The 12,165-nt window shown below is 42.0% G+C and overlaps 1 protein-coding gene across 3 annotated transcripts in view; it reads right to left on the reverse strand.

The window, feature by feature from the left end:
* Positions 1-12,165, reverse strand: part of AEBP2 (AE binding protein 2) — a 124,157-nt gene that overhangs the window by 52,532 nt on the left and 59,460 nt on the right. Inside the window, exon 1 of one of the 3 annotated variants that reach the window (XM_086401873.1) lies at positions 8,448-9,320. The exons of 1 other annotated variant lie outside the window; for it this stretch is intronic. In XM_086401873.1, coding sequence (XP_086257999.1) covers positions 8,448-9,100 — 653 coding nt within the window. In that variant the 5' untranslated portion in view covers positions 9,101-9,320. Of the gene's footprint in view, positions 1-8,084; positions 8,288-8,447; positions 9,321-12,165 lie in introns of those variants that run through there. One more of the 3 variants, XM_086401874.1, reaches the window with a different exon arrangement.

Consider the following 12,165-nt stretch of genomic DNA (forward strand, 5'->3'; position numbering starts at 1 on the left):
AAGTATTGGGGATAGTTGCCTGAGAAATTGTTCAAGATAAGACCTAATCAAGACAGGAGTTACTATATTTATCTCCTGACTTCCATTTAGAGCACTTGCCAAATCATATCTGAGTTCCAAACCACTTTTTATTATTTAGTCCAAAACCCTCACTTCCAAGAAAGAGAGTCAAACCGAAGTTCAGAGAAATGAAATCAACTGCCAGATTTCCTGCAGGCAGTCTCTAGTAATGCCAGAGCTACAATACTGATTATTCTCACTTGAGTATTCTTTCCACATTTTACACAGGAGAAATGGGAGGATAAATGACAATATCAATCAATCACAGCCCTAGGCCCTTTACATATTCCATCTCACTTAATCAAGATATGTCTCCTGTTTTGAAAGGTAAGGAAACAACTTCTGAGAAGACAAATTATAAGACCAAGGCTTTCTGACTTACGGGTTCATGCTCTTTCACTACCCAATGTTTCTTTCATTGTTTCAGTGATAGACGTGTCTACAAAAATACAGTAAGGTATTGTTCCAATAAAATCCTCAAGGAAAAAACTTTTTACTCAGAAATAGTAACACTATTTCTCTTATTCATCACTGCAGAGATTAGCTTTTCTTTCCTTCAAGTCAATTTCCCAAGTGTGACTTTCCCCAGCTTGACCCCCGCTCAAAGTCTCTTCACTTCACACCTGTACTATTCCTTCTACCTCCTAATTGGTCTCCCAGCTCCCAAGCTTTCTTTCTCTACCTTTGCCACGTGTGATTAATTTTCCTGTAACACAAAGTTTCATCGTTCGTTCAAAATACATTTTAAAATACCTAAAATAAGCATTAAGCACTGTACCAGGTAATGCAGATAGAGCAATGATCAAAACAGACGTGGTTCCCATTCTCAAGGAGCACACATTCTCCCAAGAGCAATGAGTAGTAAATCATCACTCAAATTGTGATAAAGACAATGCAGAACTGGAAGTGCAAGCACTATGTATCTAACAAAGAATCAGGGAGAGGCTGCTTGAGAAAATGTTTAAGGTAAAACCTGATCATGATTGGAGTTACAAAAACAGAAGTCGGGGAGAGCCAAAGAAACCCATTCACCAACCTACAGTGAGAAAGATGGGCACATCTGTGTTGGCACAAAAGGCCACACTTCTCCCATTCATTATTTCCCAGTTTTCAATGTGGAACCTCTTGTCTCGGCAGGAAGTTTCCTGAATACGCTAGGCTCTTTCCTTCCTATGCTTCATTTAAGCTTTCTAGAAATTTTCTTTTCATCACTCAACTAACTCTAAAATCCAGTCCGTTTCTCTCATCAAAACTTTAGTTATCGACTACAATACGCTACAGTTCGGGCTTTTTTCTTTTAAATATCACCATTTTATCTACTTTTGGTTGCCCTGGGTCTCTGTTGCTGCGCAAGGGCTTTCTCTAGTTGCAGCGAGCGGAAGCTACTCTTCCTTGTGGTGAATGGGCTTAGTTGCTCCACAGCATGTGGTATCTTCCCAGACCAGGTATCAAGCCTGTGTCCCCTGCACTGGCAGGCAGATTCTTAACCACTGGACCACCAGGGAAGTCCTCTACAGCCTTAACTTTAATATACTAGGTCATAAACAATTTACAGAAAAACCAGAAAATGATGGAATCGTCTTTTTACTCTCCTTAAAAACGAACCAAATGGGAAGAAACACATGTATACTTCTTATCACTAAACAGTTCAATGCCAACCATCAGTCAATGCTCAACAAAGATTTTTTAAACACCCAAACATCTACCTGATCTCCTATCCATGCCCAAAACTGTTCAGTTAGTTCTAAGGTCAATGTTTTTATTATTTCCACAAATGTATACTATCAGTCACAAAAATGAACTCAACCTGTGGTAAAATTAATTGCAAACCCATTACCATTACTAGAAAACATATCCCAAAACCCTTTAGTAATAGATCAGCAGTGTTACATATTAAAAACTATTAAAAATGAAAGGCATTAAGAAGCCTTTTAGATCAACCATATATGTTAAAGTAAATGATTAAGATGTAGATTTTGTAATAAAATCTTTTGATATGGCATATCCGTTTGCAAGTTTCTGATGCATTCACAGATAACATGCCACATATTTAACAGCTTGTTTAGGACTTTGGGGGGCTTCCCAGGTGGCTCAATGATAAAGAATGCACCTGCCAATGCAAGAAAAGACACAAGTTCCATCCCTGGGTCAGGAAGATCTGGAAGAGGAAAAGACAACCCACGCGAGTCTTCTTGCCTGAAATATTCCAAGGACAGAGGAGCCAAAGGGCTGCAAAAAGTCTGACACAACTGAGCAACTGAGAACTGCACATAATTAGGTGTGGCTTCCTAGGTGGCTCAGTGGTTAAAAAAAAAAAAAGAAAGAAAGAAAGAAAAAAAATCCGCCTTAGATGTGGGTTTGATCCCTGGCTGGGAAACATCCCCTGGAGAAGGAAATGGCAACCCACTCCAGTCTTCTTGCCTGGAAAATCCCATGGAGAAAGGAGCCTGCCGAGCTACAGTCCATGGAGTTGCAGAGAGTCAGACACAACTCATCAACTGAACAACAGCATAGTATCTTTTGGCATTTCAGATCTTAAACTGCTTCAACAAGAGACCAATGTTACCTTAGCTACAATTGGCTCAAACGCACAGTCTGTACCCCCGTCCATGAGGTCAAGTGCTTTGTCTCAGTCACTGCCGTTGTGTACCGAACACCTAGAATAGTACCCACATAATGGGGCTTCTGCATACATCTGTGGACTAAATACCTACCTAGCACATAATAAATGCTTAGTAAAGTGTGTGCCAAATACTGCACATTTATTCCCCACAACCACCTTACAGGAAAGGAACTATTAATGTCCCTCTTCTGCAGATAAAAAACCTGAAGTAGTACTAAGATGTTAAATAACCTAAATGACTGTCCCACGGTCACCCAGCTTCAGTGACAGCCAGAATTCAAATCCAAGCGTTCTGACTCATGGTGTACTCTTAACCACTTCTCTTGCTATCCTTCTCTCATTAACTTCAAATTTTCCATTTGCCTTTGATAAAACATTGGGCATTTTTCTACTATAAATGCTTCTAAACAGTGGTTAAAATAAAAACAAAAAACCCCAAGTGCCTGTCCATTTTGGATTTTTCTATCAACTTATTTTATAAATATGCTCTTTACAGAAAGTTACAGAGTTTCCAATCATTTAAAAAGTATTTATTAGGCACCTCTGGATTGCCTCTAAACTGACAGTTCTTAGCTTAGACCAGACATTTCCGAGACTGATAAAAACTACTGACATCTTCTCAGAGAAACGTCCACATGAAATTTTCCATTCAATCTCACTGACCTTACTAGAGTATGCCCCCAGAGAAAAAGTTGGCCTTAAATCACTATACCAAGTACAATAATCCAATCAAAGGCATCAATTCCTGGCCCTCACTTTATAGTCTTCCTTATACAAATTCTACTGCTGGTATTTCAGTTTAATTCTAAGAACTGAGTACACACCGTAAGCACATACTGCTAAGACACTACAAAGATGGAAATGAGCTAAACCGTCCCTGCTCTCAAAACTACCATGTTACAACAAAAAGGATGAAGCAAAGCATTCAAATAGGAGGTCTTCAGAATAGTCGACAGGGCTTCTTAATAGAGAGTCATGAAAACCTTAATAAAACCTTCATGGGAAAACCTAACCTGGTCTTACAGTTAAGGAATTAAGGGTCAAAGATGTTAGCAATACTAAGATTTGAATCTCATCCTTTGACCCTTGATTACAGGCTATTCATGTTGCAATATTCTACATCCTTCCATCTATATAGAACAGAGCCACAAACTGGGAGGAAAAAGCAAGGAAGAAATACAAATACGGTACTAAGAGCAATACCATATTTCCTTTTAATTAAAAGACCACATTTTCTTTTAATTAAAAGGAAGACCATATTTCCTTTTAATTAAAGGGAAGAAAAAATTAATATCATTTAAAAAGACCTAATTTGTCATGGTATATTGAAGGGTTTTGAAAGGCTGTCTCCATCAACAGAAATTTGAAGCAATTATTTTGTATCATAATATGAATAAAAAGAAAAGTGGGGAAAATGTTGTCTGCTAAGTGAAGATGTATGAAGAAAATGTGAGCAGGTACATTTAGGTCATAAAATCCTTGGCTCTCTTTCTCTCAGAAGACTTGCTCTGAGGAAACTAGTTGCTAGGTCCTAAGAACACGTAAGGAGCCTTATAGAGATACTGATCTGGTAACTGAGGCCACCTGCCAAAAGCTATATAAGTGAGATGGTTTCCAGCCCCAGTCAAGCCTTCAGATGACTGCAGTGCTGGCCAACACTTTCGCTGCAATAAGAGACTAAGCCAGAACCACCCAGCTAAGTAGCTCCGTTCTTGACTTCTAGAAACCACATGTGATACTAAATGTTTGTTTCTTTAAGTTGCTAAATCTGGAGCATATTTGTTAGACAGCAATAAATAGCTAACACAATAGTTAAGGTGTGAAATGGCTAACTTTGAAATCAAAGTCTGTGCTAATTAAAAGTTTCAGAGCAATATGCAAGATGGATGAGAGGAAAGTGTTTTGTCTATCTCTCACCATATCCAATGGAGTCCTTCCTGCACATGGTAAATACCTAGGCTTGGTAACAAACTAGCATACACACAAGATTTCCTAACTGACCCAACGAGAACAGCCTCAAAGTTTCTTAAAAGTAAAATGGTTCCCTTGAATCTTTCCATATAAGTTCAATCCTGAAGGCTGTAGTTTTACTGTTGTTTACTTTTTAGCACAGAGCCATACCTTCCTTAACTGAGAATTACAATACGTAATCAATGAAAACTGAGACTAAATTGTTAGCAGCTCTTCTCTAAATTTAGTCAAAACTAAAAGGTAGCTTAAAAGTGGTTCCGGAGAGACTATAAGCAGCTGCTTCAGAGTTGAAAGGCAAATAGTGAAAAGCAGTTCCATCATGAAGTATGAGCAAAATACTTTTATCAATATTTGATTGTCTCAACCATACAGAGCCTTAATAGATCTTGATGATAACCTCAGCATGAAGCTTTCTAGTATTAATCCAATTTAAAAGTTTAGCCTCCATACTAGAAAAAAAATCTTCCCAATCATACTACTGGGCAAGTGGGCAACATAACCCTGTTTTCCCAGCGTCAAAATGATCTTAATTAAACCTCAAAGTTTGCAACCCATAAAGCTGGGAATCCAAATGTTAATTCTCAAAACAGTAAGGGCCTGTAGTCTATGCTGATGATTAAGCTTCACACTAAATGCCCTTCCCTATATGCACCCATCACTTGACATCTGAATTTACCTAGAAAGGCTGATAAAAGTGGCTTTTTCAAAATAAATCATACCTTATATTCTATCTGGGGAGGAAAAACTATAATACAAAAAAGAGACAAATAACCACAAAATACAGGCTGTTATTATCAATTCACTTATACGGACAAGCAACTAAAAATATAAACTAACTTTTACACTAAAAAACAATTTCAGAGGCATTTCAAGTTCTAAAATTCTATTTAAAAGTCAACTTAGGCTCTGAAATTAGCTTAAAAGGTGGTAATTTTTTAAAAAGTACTTAAGCTTAGATTCAAAGTTAAACAAAAGCTAGTTTTTAAGTGGCCTCACATGGCTAAATATTCTCCCCAAAGAAAATTCCATTATCTTTATAACCGAAGTTAAGAGTAAACTATATATCAACTTTAAGGTTTCCTAATCTTACCAAAATAAACATCAGTACACTTAACGCTGGTTTTGAATAACTTTCTCCTGGGGAAAACAATGTTTTTGGAATTGTGTGACTTAATCATTTTATAAGTTAATCATTTTCACAACACTTCAAATATGTGTTGTGAACTGACTCCTTGGATCACAAGCTTTATATCCAAATCTTTACAGTTAGTTCTTTCTTCAAAAGAAGCACTTAAGAGTTAAAAATATTTAAGATATTTCAACACGTTCTAAAGAATGTTACATAAACTCAAAAGTATAATCTTATTTCAATGTGAAAGCTCAATAGACATTCTAACAAAAGAGTAAATTCTAATGATAATAAAATCTTTGCAACAGGAATGCCTCATGTTTTTAAAAAGCACTTTAAAACCACGATATCCTTCCATCAGTTATAAATATAAAGACTTCCCACCATGAAATCAATCTATAAAATCCACAGATTGATGTAATCTGCATGGCAGTTTATAAGAATTATGAATCCTTTGCAAACTTAAAATAACTCTCAAAAAAAAAAAAAACCTGAAAAGCAAAGGAGGGGGGCATTTCAAAGTTAATATTATCAAGATCACAACCAGTTTCACTTAGCAATAAAGGTTTTTTCATACAAGTGATAAATTCATTACCCTGTAATGGTAAAAAGATTATAGTATTTTGTAGTCTCTAATATTTAAGCATCCAGAAGAGCAAGTATGCCTTTTTATCAAATTTTAACCTTATTTGGACTTGTGACACCAGCATCTTACTCCTTACTCTGAAATGAGGTAAGAATTACATATTCAAGTGAGTATCTAATAAAAATTACGTCAAAACTCCACTTGCTGAAGTATTACTGGACCAACTACTCAGTCTCCTAAAATGAAATAGTAGACAGACATTAAATTAAAAAAAAAAACAAAACCCCAACAATCTGGCATATACTGCTTATAGCTTATTTAAAGAGAGTAATTCTAACTCTGGTGAAGTGGAACTAGCAGGGGACTTGAGAACCTTTGTTCAGATCCAGCTCCACCACTTCCATTCCATAGTTACTGTTTTGAGTAAGACACTTAACTTGCTTCTTCTGTGTTTAAGCCTTGCACCAGAGTTGTGAAAATGAAATGATTGGCACATTTAAATCCTGCAGTGCTACTAGGCAAGTTTGTGTGTATGCTAGGTAAACAGAACAACTGTGGAAGACACTGAATTGTATGAACTAATGTAAACTTTTAAGTATCTACTGGTACCAATGAAGGCGTATACAGTAAAACGACAAATAATACATGCTTCGTTAGGCAGTTCACACCAATTTTTGATTTTCTTAAAGACATTCTCCTTCCTATCCTGCCTACATAGTTCAGGACAATTTTTTCAAGGTTTGCAGTGTATTTTACCCCATTCAAGGTTATTTCCTTAGATATTAAAATAAATGTCAAATAGAATTTGATGCTGTATTTTCAAAATATTTAGGGCTGTGAATTCCTCATAATACTAAATATAAGCCAATGTGTTCATTTTTATCAGTTAACAATAGAACTCCTGGAACTTTAGAATACTTAAACTTTCAAATCCAAGCCAATATCGATTGTTAAAATTCTACTGCTCATCCAAACATTAGCAGACGGTCAAAATAACTGCTAATATACTTTAGATGCAGTACAATACGCATGACGTGGTTCTGTTCAATCAAAATAAAATACATTAACCAATTAGTTAAAATATGAAATCTTCCGGAGATGAAAAGTAATGACAATAACATCTGAAACACACCATAACAATGAGTATCTTAAAACCCCCAAAAAATGAAGCGCATTTTTGTCAGTCTCCACATTCTTTCTAAAAAGCTTTAGAAAACTACTAATCCCTTCAGAAATCTCGCCAAAACATGACTCTAAATATTATCACCTAAAATCACGACTCATGTTGAATCATTAGTGTACACAGATTTTAAAACGCATACTAACATGTTGTACCTTAAGACTGCATTTTGTTACTACTGCAACTCTCTTCGGCTCGGTAAAGTTACCTTAAACGACACGAACTCATTATTCTCTTACAAAACGATGTGTACAGTTTGAGAACTTTCTCCCCAGTTTGACCACCAACCAAATAAAGAGAGGTTATTAAAATCATTTTGGAGACCAGGTTAAGGAAGATATGAGGAATTCTGGAAGCGCTAGTCAAATAGAAAAGAATAGTCTTTTTTTCCCTAAGTAAAAGAAAAGTGATGGTTGGGGTCCCCCTCCCTGAACAAGGAAGTTCTCTTACATCCAGGCGAGACCAGCCATGTTGGAAAACACTTGTCAGTTACAGTTGTGACAAGTCTTCGCCAACACCGCCCGGGGAAGCTAACCTTGTGTACCGAGGTGTGTACATCAAGGCCCTCTTCAGCTCCGCCGGAGGTTCTGGGCCTACTTTTGGGATGGTTTCCGAGTTGGAGCCGTCCTTCGGTCCGAACGGAGTGCAGAGCCGAGGGGGAAAGAGGGCGGGGAAAGGAGAGTTGGGGGGAAAAGGGTTTTGAAGAGTTGGAAGCCGCTATCCGCAGCGAGAGGGGCGCGGCGGCAGGGAGAGGTTTCCGAGTTGAGAGCCGGGGGGGTGGGGGGGAGGGGCCGAGGATTCGGGGAACAGGGGGACTCTCAGCAGAAAAGTCCCCCTCGGAGGGGCCCAGGAGCGCCAGAGGAGGAAGGGAAGCGGAGGAACGCTTCGGGGTACTGACCTGTCCTCCGAGTCCATGCGGCTCAGGGGTTCCCCATCCGACGACATCTCCAAGCTGCCTCGCCGGCCCCCGGAGGTCGCGCTGCTTCCGCCTCCCCCGGTCCCGTAGCCCTCGTCGCCGCCGCTGGAGACGACGCTGCTGCTACTGCTGCCGCCCCCGCCGCCGCCCTGGCTGCCCCGCGGTCCCTTGGGCTCCTCCAGGCCCTCCTTGCCGTCCCCATCCCCGCTGCTGCTGCTGGCGGCGCCGGGGCTCAGCGAGCGCGTCTCGTCGCTGCTGCTCCCGCCGCTGCTGCTGCCCACCAGGCTCTCGGCGCTGCTTTCCTCCTCGCCCCCGCCACTGCTGCTCTCGTCCTCCTCCTCCTCGTCGTCGTCCTCCTCCTCGTCGTCGTCCTCCCCGGCCTGGCTGGCGCTCTCGGGGCTCGGCTCCGACATCGTCTCCGCCTCGCCGCCCCCCACTCCGCCGCCGCCCCCACCGCCGTTCAGCAGCAGCGCCGCCACCGCCTCGGCCTCCGCCTCCTCCTCCTCGTCCTCGTCCTCCTCCTCCTCGGGGGGCTCAGCCCGGCCCCGCGCCGCCGGCCCGGGGCTGCCAGGGGGCAGAGGGCTCAGGCGGGAGAGCTCCTCCAGGTCGGCCATGTCGGTGAGAGCGGCGGCCATGGCGGCGCCTGCTCCTCCTCCTCCTCCTCTGGCTCCTCCGCCTCCCCGCCGCCGCCGCCGCCTCCCTCTCTCGACTCTCGCTCCCTCGCCCCCCTCCCAAACGCCCCAAACTCGGCCGACGCCGCGGCAGAGCGGGAGGAGGGCCCGCGAGCTGCGTCAGCCTGCACACGCGCTACGGAACCCGCGCGGGGACAGGCGCGCCACTGCGCTCACTCACGCGGAGACGGCTGCGCGCCTGCGCGGCGGCACGCGGTGGCGCCTCCCCTCGGCTTCGGGCTCCGCGCCCGCGCCCCCGGCCGCGCCCCCTCTGGGCCCCCGCCCGGACCCGCCGGGACTCAGAGTTTCCGCGGGGGCTGCCCACGCCTTCCCCGGCCGCGCGGCGGGCGGAACACGCGGAACGAAAAGCTGGGCGCCGGCCGTGGATTCTAACAGCCCCCGCCCCGAGGGCTCACGATCGAGTCATTCATTCCGGGAGTGTTTGGGGAGCGTCCCCGGCGCACGGGCGCTGAGCCAAGAATCGAACAAGTCCCTAGGCTCCTGAGAGCTGACAGTCTAAGAGGAGAGGCAAGGAAAATGAGTAAAAATAAATAATACAGTGCTAGGTACTGAATCCATACGCGCGACGCAGAGCCACAGGTTTTTATCTAACCTACGTTCGAATACCCCCGAGGAGTGGTTAAATCACAGTCTGAGAGCAAACATCTCTGTGCAACATCTTCAAACTTTTTAGCTCCTGAGCCCTCTGAAACGATTTTGTACATCTTCCTACATCCACATGTTTAAAGTGACATCCACATTTTTTTCCAGCCTCATATTTTACGACTGTCACACTTTTTAAAATGTAGTCAACCAATGAATCCTGAATTCCATACGGATTTAATACCCACCAATATCTTTTAAATACAGTCTCGTTTATACTTCGGCAATTTCCATCCTTTATTCTCTGGAGTTCATTTACATTTTACATCTCCAGAATTTTATCCTAATATTTTATATTTGAACTGTTTTATTGTTCATCTTATATATTTCCTGTATACATCTATATACACAAAAAATGTGTATCGAAATTGAAATTCAAGGTTCTTTCTAAATCTCCTGAGATCATAACACTGTTAACACTTATTTCAACTGATCAAAACAAATATATTTCAAATATTTACAAATAGATATTAAACCCAAAAGTTGCCAATGCATCTTGCAGAGATGGAATTGAATATTTTTTTTAAAGCTAGATTATTATCAGTGGACGAGTATTTCTAGAATGAAAATGAGATGCTTCCATTCAGTTCAGTTCAGTCCAGTCGCTCAGTCATGTCCGACTCTTTGCGACCCCATGATTCGCAGCAGGCCAGGCCTCCCAGTCCATCACCAACTCCTGGAGTTCACTCAAACTCATGTCCATCTAGTCGGTGATGCCATCCAGCCATCTCATCCTCTGTTGTCCCCTTTTCCTCCTGCCCCCAATCCCTCCCAGCATCAGAGTCTTTTCCAATGAGTCAACTCTTCGCTTGAGGTGGCCAAAGCACTGGAGTTTCAGCTTAAGCATGAGTCCTTCCAAAGAACACCCAAGGCTGATCTCCTTTAGAATGGACTGGTTGGATCTCCTTGCAGTCCAAGGGACTCTCAAGAGTCTTCTCCAACACCACAGTTGAAAAGCATCAATTCTTTGGCGCTCAGCTTTCTTCACAGTCCAACTCTCACATCCATACATGACCATTGGAAAAACCATAGCCTTGACTAGATGGACCTTTGTTGGCAAAGTAATGTCTCCGCTTTTCAATATGCTATCTAGGTTGGTCATAACTTTCCTTCCAAGGAGTAAGCGTCTTTTAATTTCATGGCTGCAGTCACCATCTGCAGTGATTTTGGAGCCCAGAAAAATAAAGTCTGCCACTGTTTCCACTGTTTCCCCATCTATTTCCCATGAAGTGATGGGACCAGATGCCATGATCTTCCTTTTCTGAATGTTGAGCTTTAAGCCAACTTTTTCACTCTCCACTTTCACTTTCTTTTTGTTGTTGTTGTTTTTTCCACTTTCACTTTCATCAAGAGGCTTTTTAGTTCGTCTTCACTTTCTGCCATAAGGGTGGTATCATCTGCATATCTGAGGTTATTGATATATCTCCCGGCAATCTTGATTCCAGCTTGTGCCTCTTCCAGCCCAGCATTTCTCATGATGTACTCTGCATATAAGTTAAATAAGCAGGGTGACAATATACAGCCTTGACGTACTCCTTTTCCTATCTGGAACCAGTCTGTTGTTCCATGTCCAGTTCTAACTGTTGCTTCCTGACCTGCATATAGGTTTCTCAAGAGGGCAGTCAGGTGGTCTGGTATTCCCATCGCTTTCAGAATTTTCCACAGTTTATTGTGATCCACACAGTTAAAGGCTTTGGCATAGTCAATAAAGCAGAAAGAGATGCTTTTCTGGAACCCTATTGCTTTTTTCCGTGATCCAGTGGATGTTGGCAATTTGATCTCTGGTTCCTCTGACTTTTCTAAAACCAGCTTGAACATCTGGAAGTTCACGGTTCAAGTATTGCTGAAGCCTAGCTTGAAGAATTTTGAGCATTACTTTACTAGCGTGTGAGATGAGTGCAATTGTGAGGTAGTTTGAGCATTCTTTGGCATTGCCTTTCTTTGAGATCGGAATGAAAACTGACCTTTTCCAGTCCTGTGGCCACTGATGAGTTTTCCAAATTTGCTGGCATATTGAGTGCAGCACTTTCACAGCATCTTCTTTCAGGATTTGAAATAGCTCAACTGGAATTCCATCACCTCCACTAGCTTTGTTCATAGTGATGCCCTCCAAGGCCCACTTGACTTCACATTCCAGGATGTCTGGCTCTAGGTGAGTGATCATACCATCGTGATTATCTTGGTCGTGAAAATCTTTTCTGTACAGTTCTTCTGTGTATTCTTGCCACCTCTTCTTAATATCTTCTGCTTCTGTTAGGTCCATACCATTTCTGTCCTTTATCGAGCCCATCTTTGCATGAAATGTTCTCTTGGTATCTATAATTTTCTTGAAGAGATCTCTAGTCTTTCCCATTCTGTTGTTTTCC

Source organism: Bos grunniens, chromosome 5 (assembly GCF_055505025.1).
Source record: "Bos grunniens cultivar Pamir isolate PY7600 chromosome 5, Bosgru_T2T1.0, whole genome shotgun sequence".
NCBI classification, from domain to species: Eukaryota; Metazoa; Chordata; class Mammalia; order Artiodactyla; family Bovidae; genus Bos; species Bos grunniens.